This window comes from Onychomys torridus, chromosome 12 (assembly GCF_903995425.1).
Source record: "Onychomys torridus chromosome 12, mOncTor1.1, whole genome shotgun sequence".
Lineage (NCBI taxonomy): Eukaryota > Metazoa > Chordata > Mammalia > Rodentia > Cricetidae > Onychomys > Onychomys torridus.
Window position 1 is genome coordinate 26187052 of NC_050454.1, and position 24834 is coordinate 26211885.

Below are 24834 nucleotides of genomic sequence, written 5' to 3' on the forward strand. Positions count from 1 at the left end.
ACAGCTCTTTGAGCTTTGCTTACAGCATTCAATAGCTTTGCTAGTCCAAACTTCCAAAGTTTTCCAAGTTCCTTCAAAAAACCATGTTGTCAAGTTCTTTATACAACATTCCTCTTCCTCTGGTACCAATGTCCTTCTTAGTCACTTTTCTGTTGTGAAAAAGCACTGACTAAAAGCAGCTTAAGGAAGAAATTAGTTTATTAGGGCTTATGGTTCCAGGGTGTAAGAATCCATAATGGCAGGGAAGGAATGGCATAAGTAGCAGGAGCAGGAAGCCAACTGATGACATTTCCATCCATAAACAGAAAGAAGGAACAGGGAACAGGAAGTGGTGCACTTCCTCCAGCAAGGCCCCAACTCCTACAGTTGCCATAACTTCCCTAAACAACAACTACCAGAGATCAAATTTTCAAATACATAGCCCATGGGAGACATTTCTAATTCAAACCACCATAGCTCCTAATTGCCTACACCATGCTAACCTCAGCCAAGAAAAATAATCACTTGCCTTCATAAAGTTCATGTCTGAATGCCACAATAATACTGATTCCTTCGGAATCCTCATGCCAGTGAGTTTTTCAACTCACTATCTTTTGTTTCACTAGATTTCCTCATGAAGGGAAATGTAAATATTTCCTTCACAATTCAGCTAAAAATGTTAGATCCTCTTCAAGTCTGCCTCTATCAACAGTTAAAAAAAAAAATTATTTCTATAATCCCACAAACTGAACCTTCATTTATTTTTATGGTGCTGGAGACAGAAGTAAAAGTCTCATGCAAGCTAGACATCTCTTCAACCACTGAGCTATATGCTCAAATCTATTTTCACTTTTTACTTAGAGACAAGGTCTCACTAGGCTACTAGGCTGGTGGTCTTGAACTTGCAATTGAAATCCTTTTGTCTCAGCCTCCTGGGTGGCTGATATTGCAGACCTGTACCACCTGGTCCTGCCCCACAACACTTTACACTAGTTTTGTTGTAGATCTAGAGTGCAACTTAATTTTCACAGCAATTTTGTAAATGAATTATAATTTAGTCAATTTTACAGATTTTGAAACAGGTATAAAGTAGTGCCCACCCTTGCCCTCTCTCTCCTCTCTCCTACCCCTCCTCCCTCTCTCTCTCTCTCTCTCTCTCTCTCTCTCTCTCTCTCTCTCTCTCTTCCCTTCTATGAAGATCTCCTGATATTTCCTATTTCTTAGGTGAAGGGTATACAGCTCAGTTGGAGAGTGTTTGCCTAGCATGTTCAAGGCCTGAAGTTTGACCCCTGGCAAAAACTAAAGCAACACACTGTACATGTTTTAAGGGCCAGTATTACAAAGGGATGTTCAATGTTCAATAAAAGAGAGAAAAAGTCCTTTCTCTATTTGAAATATCAGTTTTACCCAGCTGAACTCTACTTATGTCTCTTTCAGACTTTATTGATCATATTTCCAGCTATACTTGGTATGTTTCTACAGATGTCACATATTTGTACATATATATGCACGAATTTTGTATTAATCTTACCACTGAGTTTATAAGCCTAAGAGTAGCTATCATAAATCTACCATAGCACATGCATGATTTCTATGGTCTCATGATTTGACTAATAGTAACCAGTATTTATCTCCAGCTTCTATATCTAAGCCCTTTAATTTTTGTATAACAAGATCAAGTGTTATAATTACCTAAGCCGTATTATATTTAAACAGTAAGCATTATTCAACCCACTCTTGAAACTTAAAGTTCACAGAGGACTCTCTCTAACCATGTCCCAGGGAAACAGCTATGAATACAAACACAGCCACTGCTCCAGAGGACGGTAGAGGGCAGCAAAGCAACAGAAGTGTCCTCAAAGAAAGCTGGCATCTTAAAATACATCATCAAATTAAAGCTCTGGAGGACAAGAGACTTTTAGAATGTTATAAAAAATTAGCAGATTATTTATATATGTTAATGTTTCCACATACATCCAGATCCATATATGTGTATATATACATACACAAATAAATTTGATAAGCAATGCATGGCCTCAAAATAAGTACAATTACTAATTACTTCCAGTTTTCTCACTAAAACTATGAAAATAATATATTTTTACTTATGAACTATCTTCTTGAATATAGAAAAAATAACAGTTTAACCAGATAGCCTTATTTTTCTAAGAAAGATGTGTTCATTACTATTGCCAATCCTAGACTTGATATACCTTTTAAATTTCAAAATCAGTCAACTATAGGGTCCACAGCAGCTTAAACAAAAAGTGAAACCTTTGACATTATACTAACATATAACAAACAGAGGAGAATTTACTGCCAGTCTGCTGCTATTTCTATGTCAACCTTCATTCCATTTGAGTATTGCTTATAAGGAGGAAGCTAATATGGAAACTGGTATTGAATACAAATGCATAACTGGCATGTTTCTAGAGTCTTGTGCTGGTTATTTGTTTATCTCTTTCAAGGTTTACAAGAATTGCAAAAATTCAGAGTAGCTATGCCAGCTACTAATATAAGCAGATTTACACAAGTCAGTGAAAAAATGCTGATGTTGTAGCATACTTAAACCAAGGTTCAAGTATTCCGTGTACATTATCCCCACCCAACTCTGAGTCATAATCTCTTCAAAAGCAATTAAGTAAAAGGTATTTAAAAACCAATTTTTCTAAATAAAGGGTCTAACAAATCTCTAAACCAGTTAAACTTAGAGCTATAAACAATTATCTCTAATTTAAATCAAACTGAACCCACAATGACAAGACCATTATGAAATGAATTTGAACCAAACTCAGTATAGCTATACCTAAGAAATCTTATTCTGTCTTCAAAAACGAAAGTCCAAAATATTTTTGAAAGACAATCATTTCTACCACACCCAATTCACAGAAATAATTCATGTATAAAGTTGATCTTGTCAATTTTCCAATACTGCATTCATTAATACATTTTCTCTGAAAAGTGTAGCTCATTCTTAATTGTAATTTTCTCAGTCACTGAGTTGAAGAGCTAGTTCTATGAACCTATTTTTATATTTTTCACTTGGTACTCCCATGTCTTCTCAACAGCCGCTCTGGTATATTTCTATTATAAGATAACATGCTACCAATTGTAAGTTTACCCACTTCGTGGCACATCATAAGGTATGCCCCCACTAGAAGCTGTTTAATCTACATCCACACTAGCTAAATAATACACAGCTGTTTACAATATCACTGAAGAAATTTTACATTTCTCCAAAAGGTCAATTCTGAACCTCTTCAAATTCAAGTAGGAATACCAATGAAAAATCAACACACAAAACAAAACCACAATGGGAAAGTATTCCAGTTAACAAAGTTTGTACCTCAAATTTAACATACATCTCAATATTTTCTTATCTCCCATAATATGTTTTGTATAGCTTAGCCTTTACAACGTAATAAGCATTGCACACAAAAAAAAGGGTTAAAGTAGAATACTTCATGAAACAGTTCCTTAGACCACTAATAATCTAATGCACACTGTGACATTTTGTGTGACAGGTATTAATTATATAGTATATACCTTTTCCCATTCCTAAATACATTAATCATGGTATTTTCTTCCAAAGATGAATGTTCCATCAAAAACTCCTATCAACACTATTCTAAACATAAAACCATTGGAAAATGGACTTATATTCTCACTGTATGTAAGCAGTGGTGAGGGAGGCCTTAATGAGGAAAGCCATTCCTACAGCAAGCACTTTAGGCTGTAAGTTGGTAGAAAAATGTGAATCTAAACCCAAAGCACATAGCCTACCTCAGAGACATCATATAGTTTAGTGCTTCAATGCCTGAAGTGGTAGCCACCATCCACAATGCATCTACTAAGTGCATTAAGTGTGGTATCCAAATTGAAACAATCTGTAAGCATAAAATGCCAACAAGTCTTCAAAAGCTGAAACATAAAGCAAAATATCTACAATTTTACTATCAATTATATGCTGAAATGGTATTTGGTTATCACATCATGGCATGTTTACTTTTTAAGCCTTTTAATGTAGTATTAGGAAAACAAAATTATGTGGGTTCTATTATACTCTATTGTACACATGCTCACTTAAAACTAAACTTGATCTTCTTGCTAAACTTTTGAGGTAAACTTGAGTGTCTGCATGACAAGCACACAAGAGTACAAAATAGTGAATAAGATGGTACACTGTATTCCTTTCAGAAAGTATTCACATCTGGTCAAGATGTAAACAAAATGGCTGTAACAAGTAGAAGTCATCTGGGAGAAGAATCTGAAGATATTCTCTGGAAATACCTCAGAATCCCAGGCTCTCCAACCCTCCTGCAAACTGCTGACCTCATGTCCACAGTGGAGCCTAGTGCAGTGGGATTTAGAAAGGTTCCCTGGTAACAGAGTTGAAACCACCCATACACTCTACTCTCGCTGACCCTGGCCATCTGAGGAGAGTAATTCATACTGGCCTTCTCTCCTTAATTTGATTTCTTCTGGGAAGAACCTAAATAGCCAACCTGTTTAAAATGTTTTTCTTAAGCATTATTAAAGGAAACCAAACAACATTATAAAAACAACTGTCATCTTTTTAGTCTATAAAATCACATGCATAAAATATTTTAAGCCTACAGAATCAATCACAAAGTATTGAAAGCTACACTTCCATTTCTTAGCTATTCAATTATAAGCTGGTATGTTTTATACGTCTCTTATTCCATTTTAGGATCTACACAATACAACAGCTCTTCCCTACATACCCAGTTAGTAGAATGATTGTAATCAATCAATAAGTATACAAGAAAAATAACCCCTTTGACACTTAAACACATGAAGTGTTTACACAATATAAGTATTCACAATATAAGCATAAATTATTAGCCTTTCTAAGGTAACCACAGAAAGTGCAACATAGATGAATCAAGACAAATGTGAGGCACCACTCACTAAAATTTTAAGTTGACGGCCTATAAAAGAGCCATTTAGGAAAAAACTTCAAATCCACCCTTAATAGTTTCCCAACAAAACTAAGTTAATGACTACACTGTCAGAATCTTCTAAAAATGAAAAGTCGTAGAGGGCTTGGGAGAAGGCTCAGTTGGTTAAAGTGCTTATAGCAAGTAAGAAAGAGCACTAGAGTTCAGGTCCCCACACCCACATAAATAATGGGAGGTTCTAATTCTAGCCTTGGGAGGAAAAGGCAAGGGGATCTCCGCTAGCCATACCAGCTCTATCTCCCAGTTCTGGGTTCAAGTGAGAGACCTCAATGAATAACGTGGAGAACAGACCAAGGTTGCCAATCTCTATCTCTGGCCTCCATATACACACCCATCTGCATATATTCCTGTATACACATACATGCATACTATACATAAACACAAAAAAATACATAAGGTGACACATGCCTTTAATCCTAGCACCTGTGAGGCAAAGGTACATTGGAGCTCTCTTGAGTTCAAGGCCAACCTGGTCTACACAGTGAGTTATAAGCTAGTCATAGTTACACAGTGAGACTATGTCCAAAACAAAGAAAATAAGTAATTTAAAAAAATTAAAATCACAAATTTAATGAAATTCAAGAAAGTTTATGCATTTAAGAATTAAAAGGCGATTCTAAGCAAAAATATATTTAAAAAACTGAAAGTATGACAAATTAATGGTGATTGGATAGTTAAGTGTTTTCTGAATGCTTGCTACAAAGAATGTTTAAAATTCCATTATTGTCTTAATAATGTTATTTAATTTTATCCCAATTTACATATTAACAGTAATTAATTGAATGTCTTTCCTTTTGAAAATTAGATAGCCCTTACTGTCATTTTTTATGAAGACATTAAAAGTTAACACAACAATCTGCAGAAATACACTTACTACTTTTAATAGATAAATTACAGAATGTCAAAATACTGGTTTGTTTGGTTTTTTTTTTTTTTTTTTAATAAGACTATCATAGCTAGCTTCTCTTCAATTAGTTTTTAATGATTAATGATAACTGGAAAATTTTTTCTCTCTAACTATACAGATCCAAGATGCATACCAGAATTTGTAAGCTACTAGTGTGGTTGGTGTGTGTGTGTGTGTGTGTGTGTGTGTGTGTGTAAATATGTGAATGGGTTAAGCCAATCTACTAACCAAAATGCTACAATTTAAAATGCTCAAAAAAGAAAAAAAAAAAGAAAATTCTTTGCACATGATGCCTCAAGTATAAAATCCTATACTATGTACAAAATTACTGAAAATATTATATAAAACTACCTCAAAGCTAAGTGTATAAGGCATAATTAAAACTTGAGCACATTCCACTTTTGGAACCTCAGTCCTATCATGATGATATTTATCCATGTTACCTCTCGAGTCGTTAATATCAGTCCCTAGCGCCCACAGGGAAATTCACAACTATCTTTATCTCCAGTGCCAGGGCATCTGACGCCCTCTTCTGACCTCCATGAGCACCACGCACACATGTGGCATTCATGAAGACAAGCGGGCAAATCATTCATACACATAAGATAAAATCTAATTTTCTTATCTTAAATCTAAAACTGCCTGATCCCAAGCATTTCAAAAAAGAGATTCTCATAACATAAACAAGGCATGCCAATAAATATACATGATAAAAGCACAAGCATACAACTCTACAGCTGTGCCTCTTTCGGATGCTATAGACAGAAGCAAGTTTTTCTTTCATTTGCTTCTAAATTTGGTCAACGTTCCAAAATAATTCATGTTTACATCTCATACAGACCCTAAGGTGATGGTATGGAGAAAAAGTAGAGTTCAAATTCTGTCTCCCTTTCGTTCTCCAATCCCACGTGTTCAATATAATCACTGATCTTCTAAGTGACTCTATGAAAAACTCCCAAATCTTAAAAACATACTCAACATCGCTGATGGAGGATTCAAGTGGTTTCCACACTAATACACATTTAATTTGGCTATGTGCTGAAATAGCTAACTCTTTATAGAAAGTATATCTAATAAATATTTCTGGACTACTGATTATGTTACACAGTCATGAACATGCAAGTGTCAATTATCTAGAAAACTCAACTATTTAGGATTAAGAGTCACCTATGCCAGGACTGACAGTTTATAATGTACACTGTAAAAAAAGTTTGCACGTGGGAGTTACCACACCCATGTTCTCTAAGCGTTTTTAGTTTATTCTTTCATTTAATAGCCTAAGAACCCTATTAGTAAGATGATATAAGTACCCTGCCAGTGATTCACTTTGACTAAGTGGCAGTCTTCATTCTGAACCAGACTGACTTTTTAGTGATTAAACCATAAATTGCAGTGAGAGAGTGAGAGAGAGAAACAGACGTCTTATATCATTAAACTGTCTAATCTCAAGAAGATCTGACTCAATTGATTTTTAAGTTATTTTTAAAGTAAGGATTTTTAAAGTTCAGTGGGAAACATACTTGATTACGAATATGCAATTCCCTGGATTCCATCCCTAGACAAATACACACATACACACACACCCATTCAAACATACACAAAGTGAATTTTTCCTCATTTATGTCTGTTTACCTAATGAATTATGTTCTCCTATCCCAAGAAACTCATGGGATAGCATATCCATTCTACAGAAACACTAAACTGTCCTGTAATCATCTACTTCCTTTCTGTCTGTCAGAACCCTGCAAGCATATTGAGGACAAGACACTGCTGAGTGTGTGTTCCCAAGTGTTTATAAAGCATCTAAAACTATTCCAAGTGTTTTTAAAGATTTGCATTATATGATAGCTTGTTTTCAACCTTCGTCTAAACATTTATCATAAGATAAAAAAAGTCTTGGTCCAAAGGCAGAGGCATTGTGGCCAAATCCCAAAGACAAACAGGGCCCTAGAAGGGTCAAAATTTCGATCTTCTAATTCTTCAATGTCACCTTCCTACTAACACAATATTCTCAACCTCTCAGGAAAAGTGCAGGAAGAAAAAGGGAGGCACATAATTTATCAATTGGTAATTATCATCACAAAGGAATATGGGATTTCAGAATTTAAGAAATTAGGTTTGTTGAATCAAATATCATATAAACTTGGTCCCCTAGACCTTATAACTAGAAATGTCTTGGACTTTAAAAAACTGGCAGTCTCTCCACCTCTGAAACTATCATTTTAACCATTCAGCTCTCAAATCAGAAATGGGTTTGCATACTTATAATCTCAGAATTGAGGAGGGTAAAAGAGGAGGATCAGGGATTGAGGCCAATCTCAACTACACAGAAGACCCTGGCTCTCTACCCCTGGAGAAAGTTTAATTCTTCAAATTCAAATATGACAGTATACAGTGCCTAAACACATAGCAACTCTGATACACACACACACACACACACACACACACACACACACACACACATATATATATAAAACCAGTGATGAGGGATATTTTCAACAGTCAAATTAACATGATGATGCTAACCAGACTAGTTAATGCAGTGCTAAATGTAAACAACTTATCAAAACAAATTTATAAAAAGAAAAAGCAAAACTGCAAACGATAAAAAAGCCTAGCATTCTGATTAACAATCACGAAGGGTCATCTTTTAAAGGTCTAAAAATCTTCCAACTCTAAAACTGAGTCTACTCAAAGAGTAAGTATGAGCCAAACCTTGTAAGCACTATGGAATGTTAATATTACTATCATTCATAGATCAACAGGTTGTGGGGTGGGAGGGCGATTACATGAAGAAAATTCTGTTTCCATACTCATTAGCATCCCTAAGTCAAGACAATTGTGCCCTAATCAAAGACTGTATTCTAAAATAGAGGCTGATTCTTTTTAAGTGTCATAGGGGCTCACAAATTAGGGTATTGTAACACAAGCCCCAAAAGTCAGCCCTTTAAATCAACAGCACATATTAACATAGCTACTGTCTATGTCTACAACAGCACACACTAAAAACTCCAATTTACACCTCTTCTGTATTACAGGACATTTCCCTACACTGCTAGTTTATTAGGCTCTAAATCAACTGATCATCCTTCTCCCGTAGAACACTATACAAGATCTCCTTGAAACTTATTTCCTTCTTCTAGGTAAAAACTAATGTTTGTTCCCAAACTAATCAACAACCCACTTCCACTATGAAACTACCAACATAAATTCTATTTTCGGCATCAACTTTTACATAGCTTCAGAACCCCATTGGGTTTTGTCGAGACAAAAAGCCCCCTAGACCTACAAATACTCCTTCAGTACTTACCACAAGGAAGTCCTGACAGTAAAATGCTTATATCACCTCCCACTTCCAGTTATCTTGGAAGTAAAATCATAAGCACTATCTACAATCCCCCTTAATGGCTCATAACACAACATACAAATTCAATATAGACTCTCATATTAATATAACAGGAGGTAACAGGCTAAGAACTGTGTCTTCGAACCAAACATCTAGAGAGGAGAGCTATGCAAACTGTGGATTAGATAGCATACCATGTATCACACTGCATTCCATGTAGATCAGCAAACGTGCCTTACAGCACTGGGAATGTACTGAAATTCTCAGTCTGTAAGTGGCACTCAATCTCAACATAATCTCATCTCCCTCAGCACCAACCACCCTGCCTCACCTACCAATAGCAGGATTTTCTTTCTTCTGTATCACAGGGCAGAAATGTGTATGTATCTAAAGAAATTTGTACGTATCTCTCCTTTTTAATAAATACATCAGCTCTAAGATTTAACGATGCACTGAGAACCAGTGTCTGAGCAATCTAAGTTTTATTCCTCCACCTTTCCCATCAGCAATCCTTAAATGCACAACATCTTGCAGTATTCTGATAAACCCAGACATTTAATCTCCTAAAACTGGTGGCTTTCTTTCACCAATCAGTACCATCCACTGATTATCACGTCCACTTCTCTTGCATGAAAAGTGAATTTATCAATTTTTTTTTTCTACATCCTTAAAAAGTAGGTCTCTAAACTAGTCTCAGATCCCAGGATCAGAACTTACAAAGGAGATTTAGCTCCTAAACCTGGAGTAAAAAAAAAATAAAAAAAGACACAAGGAAGAAACCCTGGCTACTTGTTCCAACAGCCCGGGGACAGCAGATGCAATACGTATTTAAAAGGTAAATCTTGGGTCCCCGAGAACAAGATTTTCTAAAATAAGCAGGGGTAGCGTGAAGGACGTCCAACAACTGGAAGGCAACGTGTGTCTTGGGCTCAACCCAAAGAACCAAAGGTTGCCAAGGTACAAATGTGGCTGGAGGGGGACGCTGCAGCAGGGTGAGTTTTAAGATGGTGCCTTCTCCCGGAGGCCGGGAGGCGTGGACCCAAAGGCTTCAGTGCTCCCGGGCTAGTGTCCGAAGGGTTTCCGGACTCGCAGCTCAAGTTTCATCAGGGAGAAAGGAGGAGGCGGCAACGTGCATCCCGGCATCCTAACCTCAGCCCCGAGAAGTCCGCGCTCTCCGCTTCCTCGGCGGGCGCACCAGGCTCGGAAGTAACGGTTCCCGGGGAGCGCGGGGTCTGCGCGCACCGAGCTCCACCGCCGGCCCCGGGTGAGGGTGGGGGGTGGGGGGCGGGCGCCCAGCGCCACGACCCGCGCGGCCTCGGGGGGCGGGAAGCCAGCGGCCGGCGCCTCGTTCGCTCTCCTTGCCCTTCCCGGGCCTCGCCCGGGGCGCGGCGAAAAGTTTCCAGGCAAAGTCCGCGGCGGCCGCTCGCGCAGCCAACCGCCCGGCACAACCGCCTCGCCGCGCCTCGCCTCGCCTCGCCGCCCGCACCGGCGGCCCGCGCCCGCCCCGCCGCGTCTCCTCCTGCCCCGCGCCCACCCGCTTCACCTACCACAGAGCCGGGAGAAGAGCAGCAGGGGGATGAGCAGCAGCAGCAGCGGCGGCGGCGTCGGGGCCGGCAGCAGCAGCAGCGGCAGCCCGGCCGCGGGAGGAGAAGCCGAGGAAAGTTGTGCTTTGCCGCCTCCAGGACACAACGGGGCCGGGCCCGGGGTCCGCGCCATGCCCGCCCTGCCCCGGCCCACCCGCTCGCCCGCGCCCCGGCGCCTTAGGCTCTGGGTGGCGGCGGCGGCGGCGGCCGCGGCGCGGAAGGGCCAGCGCGCGCGCGTGTCCTCAACCCCCGGCTCCTGCGCCGTCGCCGCCCGCCGCCGCCACTCGGCCGAGCGCTCGCGGCTGCCTCGACTCCGCCGTCGTCGCCGACGCCACTGCCGAGGCTGAAGCGGGAGCCGCCCGCCGCCGCCGCCGCCGCCACTCCCCTCCCCGCGGTCCCCGCCCGCCGCGAACTCCTGGGAACTCGGAACGCACCACCCCGCCCTGCGGGGAGGGGGGGGGAGAGACGCCGACCCTCACCGCCGGGACGAGCCCGCCCCCCCCCGCCGCCCCGCTGCCGGGACGCCCAGCCGCCCGCCGCGGAGGCCCCTCCCACCTCCAGCCCTCCCCTCACGCTCCTCCCCCTTTGGGAAAAAAAAAAAAAAAAACCCGAAACTTCATCCACTAGGAAAACCGGGCTTCTCCCGAGGCAGTGCTATCTGGACCAGGGTAGGCGGCCCCGCCCCTCGGCCCCGCCTCGTCTCCCCCCCTCCGCAGCGCTTGAGATGGTCTCGCCCACTCCGCCCCTTCGCGGGGGCCGGGGCCGCCGGGGCACTCCGAGGCTCACCCAGGCGGCGGGCTGCGGGACTCCCAGTCCCGGCTCTCGTCTTCTCCCGAGTGGTGCGGTTCCCCCAAAGGGACCAGGGGGCGACCAGAGGGTGTGCGGGGAAGGCAGGGTTCGGATGCCCGCTCTCCGGCGGATGCTGCCCGCTGGACCAGCCTCGTCTCCCTTCTTCACCCGGGCACCCGGACTGAAAGGAGACACTCTCTCCACTCCTTCCTCCTCCTCCTCCTCCTCCCCCGGGGCATCCCGGCCCTCCGCTGTCCCGGGCCTGCGTTAGCCTAGGCATTTAGCCAGCCCCTTTCTTTGGGAGGGAGGTTTGGTGGAAGGGTCACCGGAGCTGGCGAAGGACACTAGCCCCCCACCCCCGGAAGGTTTGCTCTTTAGCTCTTGCTTCTCTCCGGCGGCCGCCGGGTTGTCCACTTTCTGCGCTAGGCGACCTGCAACAGGAGGCCATGGATTTCTCCCATCCGAAGCCTTCGAGTGCGGTCGTGTTTTGTTTTGTTTTGTTCTTTGATCGTTTGCATGTTCGCACGTGTCATTTTATTTCTTGCCTGTTTCTCTTCGAGCTCTTCGCAGAAAAGTGACCTCGGGAAGTATTACACATTTGCCCCTAAGAGGAGCGTCTGTGATTCATCACAGCCCTCCCTCAAGCCCAAATGGTTGTCTGCCTGCCCTCCTCATCCATCCACCACACACAGCCAAAGTGACTTGACCTTGAAGCCCCAGCCACAGTAGCTCTGTAGGGGGAAGGGGAAGGATGGACAGTTTGGGCTGTCTGCGGGGGCAGTGGAAGCGGGGGACACCGTCCTAAGGCCTGACACCATTAATTTTACGTAGATCCTGCAGATAGCTACAGATGCGCTCTAAAAAATAAGATCAGCCACCCAGAGATGAGCCTGTGGCCGCTAAACTAAAGCTTGCCTTGTGCCCAAGAGCACGCTGTGCTCAGACTTTCAAAATCACCGGGATCTCTCCACCTTCACACACTGATTTATGATGTTTTACTCACCTCCAAGACCACACAGCCTCCTACTCAGTCGGTCTCTCAGTGTGTCTCCCTTTCTCTCCAATCTCATCTTTCTCACCTGTACCCTGTTCTGTCTTCCAGCACTGGGACTATTTCTATTCATTACCACCACCCCCTCCCCCTTCTTTCTCCTCCCATCTGTCTGCCCCAGTCTTTGCTTTCTATCGCCTATCCTCAAGGTTCACTTATGAATAAACCTTGCCCCGCATTGCTGGGGAGTTCCCCTGATGATGCTCATAATTGACAAAATGTAGCTATTGTGACATTCCTCAGCTGTGCTGACACCACTGTTTCCCTTGAGAACATCTCTTTCCCGATTTTCACATTCCCTAAATCTAATTTCACTGCTAAATTTAGACAGAGCCCACTGCTGCAACTACTAGCTAATTATCTGTTTAGATAGCACTTTAACACGTTGTTGCGATTCAGTTAAATGTTAAACAACCAAAATTTTAATATCGTTAGCCAATTTCATTCCCCCAGACTTTCCCTGATGGTTCCAGATTCTAGGAAAAGTAATTTAGCTAACATTTTTAAAGGTGCCAAAGGCTTAATTCAGGGGCTATTGTGCAATTTGCTGCAAAGACCCACAAGAAATTAACAGGTTGAGGGTATCTCAAAAGGATGATCTGGAACTTTTTAACTATTTCCTCCATATATGGAGACAATGAACAGTGGCTTGCTGTGATCATATTCTCTTACCTAAAATGAAGCAAGAATGGAAGAAGAGTACTTATAGATATGATATAGTGAGTAAAAAGAGCATTGTGCTGGTGTCTTATGTGAATACATGCATTATGTTCTAATAATAATAATTTGTGTTGCTGTGGCATCTGCAGCCAGAGATGCCAAAGCTCATGCTCATATCACACGGAAGGTGGCAATTACTATTATCCCGACTTGACAGTTAGAGGAACCTAGGCAGAGGTTAAGTGCTCTGCAAACCCTGCCAGACATGTGCAGGTTTTTTCCTGCCAGAACTGCTTTCTTGCCTTCCAGTGGGCACCACTGAGTCCCCAGGATACCCTTTTATGTACTTAGGCAACATGATTTTCTGCTTTCTGAATGTCCAGTCTGAGATTATATTCTCCTTACCAAGCTCTAGTTTTCCTGATGGAAATTATTACTACACACACACACACACACACACACACACACACACACACACACACCAGACTTCACACATCAAAGTAAAACTTTATATCCCCCAAAGACTAGAATTAGACCATTACTGGGCTTTATAAAAATCCGAGTTGTCTTTTACAGATAAACTCACATTAAGAATGTGGTTGAAAAAAAAAAATTAACTAATTCATTAAAATTTTTGGCCTTGTTGTATATTGAAATATGTATTTACATGTTAGGAAGAACATCTGAAGAAAAAATAACACAATTCTAACGCCAACAATAGTTTCATTGTTTCACATAAAGTATTGATGGGGTTCCATCCTACTTTTAGTTTTAAAGACTGTTTGCCAACTAACTCTTAACTAAAAAACAAAGTTTGTTGTATGAACAATGAAGTAACTATGTGCAGTGCTGGGGATTTTAAATTGGTTCACAAGTTTGAGACCAGTAAAACTCCATGACTAAGTAAGTCCTCTGTAGAGCAGGTTGGACAGTGTATGTATTAACTAACTGTCCGTACCATCAGCAAGTTCACCCATGTGAAGAAGCATAACTTTTCCTTAATGGAGGAAAAGAACAATGGCTTATAGAACGTTTGTACCATACACAACACTCTAGGTGATGGAGCCACTTAGACTTCCAGGGTTCTGAAAAGGAATTATGCAAGTGACTGCAAACAAGCTACAAGCCCACAAAGGAGTCTACCACTTTGAGAAGTTTCAACTTCATGTTTTCATCAAATGCAATTCTCCCTACTAAAAAGATCATTGCTTTGTTTTCCCTCTCATTTCCTTTGGGTGTTTGCTCAAATTTCACTTTATCATTGAGCTCGTCAAGGACCACCTGGGTGAGAACGACCTCCACATCATTCTGTCTACTTAATCCAGTTTATTTTCTCCAGACACATTATCATCTTTTCCCCTTAAAGTGAAAGTTCTATAAGGACACACAGGTTCCATCCTACTTTTTCAACTACTAATACAGAGGCACTTTTTTTTTTTAAAAGCACCATACAGATTCCATATTGGATGCTTAAATGATCACTATAACATCGTAGAGTAACATACTCAAGTTCCTGTATAATGGTTAAAAGTTCAATAGAAGTACATTAATTTTTTCAAGACTTTAGCATGTATTTATTGATCATGTTGTACATTTAAGCTAGAAAATGATTATTCTGACCATTGCTTAAGACTTTGATTTAATTGCCATTAGTGATGCTTTTATTTTTATTTAGTGCGTGTGTGCATGTGTATGTTGTATTGGGGGTGAATATATGCATGTATGCACATGCATGTGGAAACAGAGGTCAATATTGGATATGTTCCTCGATATTTATTGTTTGAGACAAGACCTCTCGCTAAACTGGAACCCATCTAATAAGCTAAATGGCCTAACCAGGAAGCTCTAGGGATCCTTCTATCCTTCTGTGTCTGCTCCTCTAGCACTGGGAGAAAAGGTTTGGTTCTTGGCTTTTAGGTGTGGGTCACAGAGATCTAGACTCAGGTCCCTGTGTGTGCTCGGCAAGCACTTGACTTACTGAGCCAGCTCTGGTGCTGTGTTTTCAACCACTGTCTTTCTACTGTATATTCACACAATTCTGCACTTTAGGGCTGTCATGCTGGGACTGGGATTCTGCAGTCTACACGTTTCCTTTACCAATGGGCTTTCTCATAGGTTCTACCACTAAGTCACTGGATTGTTTCTTGGCATGCATTTCTTGCCCCTAACAGCATCACCTTGGTGGTTATACACTGTCTTTCTTGTCTTTAGGACTTGCTTCCAGACTTTCATTTTCACACTCTAAATCACAGACTCTTCACAGCCTTTCAAAGATACCAGCCCCCAGCCAAGCTGTTCCCATTCCTCAGAGGACCAGTCCTGAGCTCAGCATCTCTTCTCTGGACTTCTGAGTGCTGATAACCCAAACTTCCTCCTTTGTTCCCAGGACTCTAAAGGCAATAATAACTTCCTTCCTAGTAGATAAGTCCTGTCTTTAGGAGATTGCCCCTTCAAGCAATCTAACCTAAAGACTCCTTCAAGCAACATTTCCCTCTGTGCAGCATTTTCCTCTATTAATTCCTTTCAGTTAAATAGTTTCTGCCTCTGTCTAGACTCCAAGTGACACTCAGTTTTTCTGTGATTATTTCTTCACATCTTAACTTATAACAGTTGTTTTTCTCTAAATAAAACTGTTTGAACATCACAGAGCCAACATTATTCCATCAATAAACCAATAGCTGTAAATAGAAGCCACAAGTCAAAAGAGAAAAACTGTTTCTATTTCCTTGGCAGTATACTACATTTATCAGAGATGATCTTGAAAGCAGTGAAATTATGTTGATACTATGATATACACATAGGTCTTAGTTCTTCTGTTTTTTTATCCAGATATGTTAAAAATCAAATGCCCACCTCTCATTTTATTTCATTTATACATCTCAACCACATTTACAACTCATTATGGAAATACTAGATTGTTTGGAAGACAGTTGGACTTCATAAGCCAACAATGGTACTGGTAAACCATAGTTATACTTTGCTACTCTTCTGTAGTAATGTTAGCATTCCAAAGAATATAGCTTGAAAGGAGATATATTCAAGCAGAAAGAGGAGCGATGCCACAAGATTGATTTGTTAAATAATAAAATAGGTTGGATTAACAGATTATAATTAAACCTGCCCTAATACTAATGATAGTTTTCACTTAAAAATCCATAATATAGAGGAGACAGAGGAGGAAGGCAAAGTTCTACTGTGGTGATATAATGTGTATCAAATAAAGCTTGCTTGGGGATCAGAGGACAAAGCCAGCCACTAGATTAAACATAGAGACCAGGCAGTGCCGTTACACACATTTATTCCTAGCACTCAGGAGGCAGAGATTCATCTGGATCTATGAGTTCAAAGCCACCCTAGACTACAGGAGATTGATCCAGTCTAGGACAGAAACAGCCTAGCTGTGGTGGCACACACCTTTAATCCCAGTACTTGGGAGTCACATGCCTTTAATCCCAGTACTTAAGATCTCACATCTTTGCTACTAGTATTTGGGAAGCACACACGCTTTTAATCTCAGCATAAGGAAGGAAGTGAAATGGCTGGGTGGAGAAAGGCATGTAAGGTATGAGGAGACAGGAACTAGAGCTTTACAGCTGAAGAACGAGCCTTTCAGATGAGGACTGAGAGGCTTTCAGTCAGAGGATTCATGGAGATAGGATCTCGAGTCCCAATCAGCCGGAGGACTCATTAGTGGTGAGAAGTTTCTCTAGTGGCTTGTTCCTTTGTCTCTCTGATCTTTCAGCATTTACCTCAATATCTGGCTCTGGGTTTTTATTATAACACCATTTAGGATTTGTGTTACATTCTACCTTAAAAAGACTGGGACAGCTTCACAGTAAAAACAGTGTTTGGATAGTCTTAAAGTGTGGCCAGGAGTTTGCCACAAAGATAAGAGAAAGGAAGCAAAGAGAGGAGTGAGAATGGGGAGTTACAGACACATGGCATGTCGTAAGTTCTGGAAACCACAAACATTGCTGTGCTGCTAGGGGGTAGCATATAAGGGCATAAGACTAAAGATTAAAATGAACTGAGGTTGGCAGACATTTCTCTTTGGTTTGGGTGGTTTGGGTTGGGTTGGGTTGGGTTGGGTTGGGTTGGGTTGGGTTGGGATATTCTGAGTCTGGGTCTTACCCTGTAGTTCCCGCTGGACCCATAGTCTTGGCAATCCTGACCCAAGAATGATGACCTGAGCCACCACATCTGACTAAGATTTTCTAAATTTTGAAACGAAGATTGGATTTTATCTGAGACCATGGGGACAGTTTAAGAATTTTGAGTAAGAGAATGCCAAGATTATATTTGTTAAGGAAATCAGAGAAATTTGGAAAGGCGAAGATAAATGGGACGTCAGGACATCTGGGGGAAATTGCAAGTGGGGATTTAGCAGGGGAGCTCTGAGGAGCAGCGAGGGAATGAACTTCATGCGGATGAAACAAAGAGCAGTTTAATCAAGACAGGTGTGGAAGCACAGGCCTTTAATCTCAACGCTTGGGAGGCAGGTGGACCTCTGTGAATGTGAGGTCAGCATGGTCCACTGGCAGGAGGGGGTTGGAGGGTGGGAGAAACCCTATCTCAAAACAAATAATTGAGGGAAAACTTGAGGGTTTTAAAACACAGTTCTGGATCTCCATAGAGGCTGGAATAGGATATGAGGAGATAGGAAATGATATATAGACAGTGGAGAGAAACAAGCAGCGGGACAGAGAGGGGGAGAAGAAAAGGAGAGGCACCGAAAGCCAGTAAGGAAATTTGTGTAAAGGTGGGGGGTGGTTAAAGACCAGTGACCTCACTGTATCAGAAAATCTGGAGAGGCAAAAGCTACAAAAGCTGCAACCACGCAATGGATAGCTTCATGCATTATGAGGCAGTTTTAAGGTAAAGTGTATTACTTACTTAAGTCTTCATTCGTTCTCTCACTTGTTGCCCAATTTCTTTCCAACTGCCAATAATCAATAGGTGTTTCCTCAATGGAATGGGGAGAGAGAGAGACTAGACCTGTAGGGTGATTTTGCTGTTGTGTGTCAGTCATACTGAACTAACAGAGCCCATGCTCATCCTCCATCCATATAGGCTATGGAATGAAAAGCCACTTTGCTCTCCCTTGGGGTTTCACTAGTTCCTGCCCAAGCTGAGCATTGTTTACAAATTGTCCTTTGATATCTAATTCATAATGATACTCATCAGTGATTCCATGTGCACCAAATATGCACATAAGGGCACATAATTGTAAATGATGCCAAAAGCATATTGCTGCAAGGGATTCAGTTCATGGCCTGCCACTTTATGATCTTTGGTCAGTTACTAATTCTCTTTAATTTCCTCCTATGAAAGTAAGGAAAACGATTCTTCATTTCTCCGAGTATTAAAGCTGCTTTAGTTGGTGTAGCAACTTAAGAACTGGTCTGAAACAAAACCCAAGAGACATTAGTTCTGATTGAGGTTGAGTTATTATTAGCCACTGAGGTATTATAAACATAAATTTGGGAATCCCTTGTTGATCACAGCTAACTGGAAGCAGTTCTGATCAGGTTCCTGTTCCAACGATGCCATTCAAATCTTGAAAACTGTCCTGACAAACTCTACCTATTATTATTAATAATAGTGTGCATCTTTATCTTTATGGTTTACAAACCTCATCAGTTCACTTCAGGTAGTTTGCAGATGTTTATGTGACAGTCTCCCAAACCTAGAAACACATCAGGCTACATGGCAAAGGTGAAAGGTCTGTGGATGGAATTCAGGTTACTACTGGCTGACTTTACAAATGGTGAGGTGCCCCTGCATTATCCAGGTAGGTACCGTATAATCACAAAGGTCCTTAAAAGTCAAGGAAGACAGATGACAAGAGACAGAAAATGATGGCTGAGAATGGTCAGAGAGAGATTGTGTCCTGACAGAGACAGAGATTCTTTGAAGACAGAGAGAAAAGAATGTGCGCCAAGAAATAGTACACTATCTAGGAGACTGAAAAGACAAAACAGGCATTATTCCTGGGGCCACCCAAAAGAAATATAGTCCTACTCACCTTGATTTTAGCCATGTATAACCCGTGTTGAACTAGGCTGCAAAACTACAATTCATTTTTGAAAGTCATTATATCAGTAGTAATGTTACTACCGTACCTTCCATGTCTTTTTATCCCTCTGAACAGCATTCAAGGAGGCAGAGCCCTCAGCTTGTTCCTAGCCACACCTACCTATCAGCATACCCTACGCCATCTTCGTCTTCAGTCCCTTTAGGCCATCATCATGCCACGAGGAACAAACATCCTCATGCTGTTGCCTTTGTTAGTCCTTCCCTTCAAAATGAAATGAAGCATGAATCAGAGTGGCTCAGAATTCGAAGATTTTTTTTGTCTCCCATCCTCAAAGAAAGCTTCCAGTTTATTTTCCATTTCCTTCAACGCATGCTTCCTAGAAGAGTGTCGTGTCTGTTTCTACACCGCTCCTCTGTAGCCTGCATCCAACAACTGCACAGCTGTTAGAAGGCTGTGAACATGCCCCCATTCTGCCTCTACTTACACCACTTAGCCTTGGTGCTTCGATACCTTCACACTGTGTGAACCTTTGGGCTCAGTAAAAATTTCTGATCTAAGTCCTTACTCTAATTTAGCTCCTCTTTTCCTGCCAGTTATCAGTGTTGAATTGTTCTTAATCTTCTGGACTTGGTCTTCTAGTGCATCTCCATGCTCTTATTCCCATTCTTGCTTGTCTGCCTTCCCTTCCAGAATGGCCATCATTATCAAAATTTTAAAAAATGCACTCAGCAATGCCTATGTGCTTTGCTGTCCCTCACTAATGGCATTCAACATTCCTGCCCTAGGTCAAGTTGTTTGATAAAAATCTCAACAGTATGCCACGTTTAATTCCTGAAATTTTGTGTTAGCAAACTTCCGCTTCAGTTTCTCAAAGCTATGCAATCTATTGTGAGCATAATTGAGACCTTTGCAGTGATCACCCATTTTTTTTTTCTTTCTCCTCAATCCTGTACGCTCTTTCTTCAGTTCATGGTTGTTTTTTTTTTTTTTTTTTTTAATTCCTTGGAAAAATATTGAGGTGCTTCTAGATGATCTAGCTTTTGCCTTCTAATTTAACTTGCAACCCTTTCTCCTCTAAAGTAACTGAAACGTTCGCTGCTGGGAACATCATTTTCCACTTCCCCCACAAATCACCACCCATAGGATAATTATTGTCTCTTCAACTGAGGAGGAATGAAGAGCACTGATGCAACTCAGGTCTTAAAAATAGATCAACCATTTGAGTATTAGAGTTTTCAAAGTATGTCAGAACCTGAAACCCGGACTCAAGGATAACAGATTGGTGGTATTTCAGCTGCCCTAGGATCTTTCTCTTATAGGAATGTAAAGCCAAAGCAGATGGCCTCATGGATAGAAGAGATTAAAGAGCTACCATCCAGCTCCTCAAGACCAATAGTTCTATTTGTTTGATGAACCAGTAACTTCATGTTTAGCTGGTACCATTTGGTATGAGAAAATATTGTTTTGGCATGAAACATATGTAAATATTACATAGATATGTAAACATGTAAATGACAAATAGCTTTTGTCATTGCTATGACCAATAATTAGGTGTGTGGAAATCTCAGGATTTGTGTTTGCTCTTGAATTTTCTTTGTTTCTTCATACTGTGTTCCCTTCAGACCTTTCACAAAAATGTCATCTAACTCCTTGAATTTGCTTCCGAGCTTTGCTTCCATCTTCACAAGGACTTAAATTTCTGTGAAGCGTATTAGGTTGCTGAAAAATATATAGACATTTTACATTAACTTCAACACAACTTACCCAGAAAAACTAATGGGTCCTTTCTATCTCTGAATTAATAACATGAGAGAAATCCTTGAGGAACCGACCCTTTTGCCTAATGAAAAGAAACTGTTCTAAACTGATAAATGTTTTGTACCTAGAAGGACCACTGACAATGAATGAGAGAACTACTCTTTCAAATTTTATGATAAAAGAGATACTTCATATATTCAACAATATTTAATATATACTGCCCATGCTTCATTTGGTAGTCATATAGACTTATGAATAAGACGTATAGACCCTTCTCTTCAATGACTTTTCAGGTTAGCATAGGAGGCAGATATTAAATGAATAATTATGTAATGCATTACTTAGTCTCAGTTTTATCAATGTTATAAGGAAAGACACGGGATGGCAGAGGGTATATACTGAGGGATGTAGATTAATGTGGACCTAAAATAGCTTTCTTGATGAACTATTATTTACATTCAGACCCTGACAATACATTGGCATTAACGCTTTAACAACAACAACAACTTGGCATATATGTGCGTATCATGAAAGGGGTGATGTAAAAGCCAGGAGTTTGATTGGTTTAGAAAGTTAAGAGCAGGAACATATGCCTGCCAGCTCTATTCTGGACTGTGCTCTCATCTCAGTCACAGGGGCTGGAAGTCTGCAAATTGAAATTTGCAGATTCCTTTGTCAACACATTTTCTGTTAATATCTGACACTGGGCAGCACTGGCAGAGGAATTAGAAAGTAAAAAGTCAATTATCCTTCCTGATTCCTAGGGACCCTTTACAGCCGCACAAAAAGTGGCGTGGTTAACAGAGGCTTTTAGCAGCCTCTATAGAAGGGCATGTGTCTATTCAGCTCCAGCAGTGACAGCATCTCTGGGGAAGAGAAAGGGAAGCTATGAGCACCCACTCAGGGAGGAAAGCAGCTTCCTCATCCGGGTGGTATCTTGCTTGGCCAAATAACCCTTGGTTATGTTTTTTTTTTCTTGCTCTACTATGACTATCCAGCATAAAATAATGATATGATTTGTTATTTTTACTAGTTTTTCTTTGGCAATTGTATACACGTTTATGTTTTGACCACAATTCCTGCTCTCCTAGCCTCCTCTCATCCCCTCCAGTCTCTCCTCTCCAAAGTCCCTCTCCCATTTTGGTGTTCTTTTACTTACTCATTTTACTTTCTGACTCACTGGGTTTAACCAGGGCCTCTCTGATGAGCATGAGGGTTAGGAGCTGTTCACTGGATTATGAGTAACTCACCAGTGACTACATAAACGAAGAGAATGACTTCCTCTGCTGTGGCATCCTTCCACTGCCCTTTGCTCAGGGAGGGTGTGTGTGCATGGTGTGTGTGGGTGGGTGGGGGTGCGATTTAATCACAGTATATGATATACAAGTATGAGGCTGCAGAGACAAAATCAATCAAAACAATTTTTAAAATACTGTACTGAAAGCCTAGCAAGGTAGAAAGGATCCAGGTAAAAGAAATCCTCAAAGGTCATGCTAAGCATTTTAGGTTTCAGCCATCAGTAACAGGAAACAACCCTTTAAAAAAAAATTCTCACTCAAGAAATTGCATCATCAGTTTTCCATTTATATCCTTTTATACCTGACTACTATAGAGAGCATGAGCACTGAGGGTCGGTGTTCCCTCTGGGAATTGAATTAACTAAATTCAGGAATCAGTTAAGTGAATACATGAGTTGAATCAACTGAATTCAGTCAGTCAAGTGAATACAAGAACTGAAGTAAGAAGTGATGGGAGATCACGTGATCACTAGGAAATTAGATCCACAGTTATCAGAACAAACCTGAAAAGGATTGGTTGAATTTAGATGCTGGAAGGGAAGAAGTCCAAGGTATCTATACAGTTTCTATCATGTAAGCATGTGAGATCACTTAGGAACATGCCACAGGAAGATTAAGCTTTACCCTCAGAGCTGGAAATATTGGAATTATATATGGAAGGAAAGCTGTATTAGTAAAAGAGACCAGGGTTTGCCCCCAAAAATTATAATGCAGCATTGTAAAACTTTAAAGATGTGAATTTTTTTTTTTTCCAGAAAAGATGACCCATTAGAATGACTTGGGAACACTGGTAATCTCAAGAGCAACACCAAGAACAGCTAATAAAAACACACATCCATCGAATGGAAAGGCTCACCTCTGAGAAGAGTGACAGGCCAGACTACAGCCCAGCAGCCAGAGACAAGGCACCAGATCAAGCCGTGGAGGGAATCCAGAGGACGTTCTTCATGCAGACACTAGACATGAGCTGCCACATCTGGAACTAAGAAGAAAGCACATCAGTCATCACCCTTTCCATTGCTGCCACTGTGTCCTCTGTAGCTGAGACCCCCTTCCAGTGCAGCTCATCAGCCAGTGATGGGGACCAGAAGCTGGAAGAAGAGAAACAGTGAACCAGAACAGAAAAGGGACTAGAGGAAGAAGAAGGCAGACAGCTTTGAGAGAGCAAGGAGATGGAATATGTGTGTTCTCTCAGAGCAGTAAATGGAGGGTGTGTACTATCAATATCAAAGGGTTTTTGAAGTTAGAAAGTGCTAGTGAGTAGGAAGAAACTAATGATATTAGAAATTAGAAGACAATCTAAAACTTAAGACTACCTAAGTAAGAGGCAGGAATGCCTACCAGTATGTGATTGTTGAATCTTTTCCCCCTTGAGAATGTTAAATAAAAAAGGCAAAAAAGGATTTTTAGGTTTCAATATGAGGTAGGAAGAGGTTAAGTTGTTAGGATTTGGAGATAATGCAATTGTACATGTGAGAATCCCAAGACAATTAATTAAGAACCCACCAGAGAGTTCAGTGACTGACTGCAAGACTAATATACACAAATTAGCAGATTTCACAAATTAAAACAGTAAGTTAAGTGATCTAATACAAACAAGATCCCCCACAGTAGCAATCAAAATGATAAAATATATAGAAATAATACAATAAATATGTATATTCCACATCAGCAAAATAAATAGAAGAAAATATATAATTTTCTTTTATCATCTTAATGTGGCACACACCAGGGTGGGAGGGGGGGGGGCTTTCAAAATACATTACAAAAGCCAGAAGCCAAAAACATGACACTTAATAAATCATATGCTACAGTATTTTCTGCATGGCCCACAAGTTGCAATGCATATTACAGAAACTATCCTTACCTATGAATAGCTTCCAAAAATTAACCTTTAGAAAACACACTTGTAGGACTTGGGGATGGCTGAGTTCAGTGTATAGAAAGAAGTGGAGAATCTAGAAAATAGGAAAAGCATAAGAACAAAGAGATCACAGCAAAACCATCATAAACACGTCATAAATACTTGAAAATGCCCAGTCTTGTAAGGGAAATGATGTAGTTCTGAGAAATTTAGCAGAGGTTTTCTTTTGGACGTGCGTTGTCACACTCACGTGTTTTGGTGAGAGGATGGCTTGAAAACACCTGTTAAAATTATACCTTCACATCCTTTATGTTTAGATTCATCTAATAGGAACTTATTCAACCCACAGAGTGAGCATTTACACATGTGAGCCAATTCATAAAGACAGCTATTACAGTGTGATGTATAACAGCAGAAGTGGAGAGTCACGCTGATTATCCACCAGTAAGTTCAGGCTAAGTTGTAGGAAATTCATAATTCATGCCAGGTAATTGAAAAGGGATAAAATAACACTTGATTGGTTGGTATTATGCCTAAGATAAAATTTTTAAATGAGAAGGGCAGCTATGTAGCCGTGTGT

At 40.8% G+C, this 24834-nt stretch overlaps 1 protein-coding gene across 2 annotated transcripts in view; it reads right to left on the reverse strand.

The window, feature by feature from the left end:
- The window catches only part of Nectin3 (nectin cell adhesion molecule 3), a 118573-nt gene extending 107396 nt beyond the window's left edge, over positions 1–11177 (reverse strand). For both annotated transcript variants that reach the window (XM_036203168.1, XM_036203167.1), the window contains exon 1: positions 10762–11177. In XM_036203168.1, coding sequence (XP_036059061.1) covers positions 10762–10930 — 169 coding nt within the window. In that variant the 5' untranslated portion in view covers positions 10931–11177. The remainder of the gene's footprint in view (positions 1–10761) is intronic.
- Positions 11178–24834: the final 13657 nt, after the last annotated feature.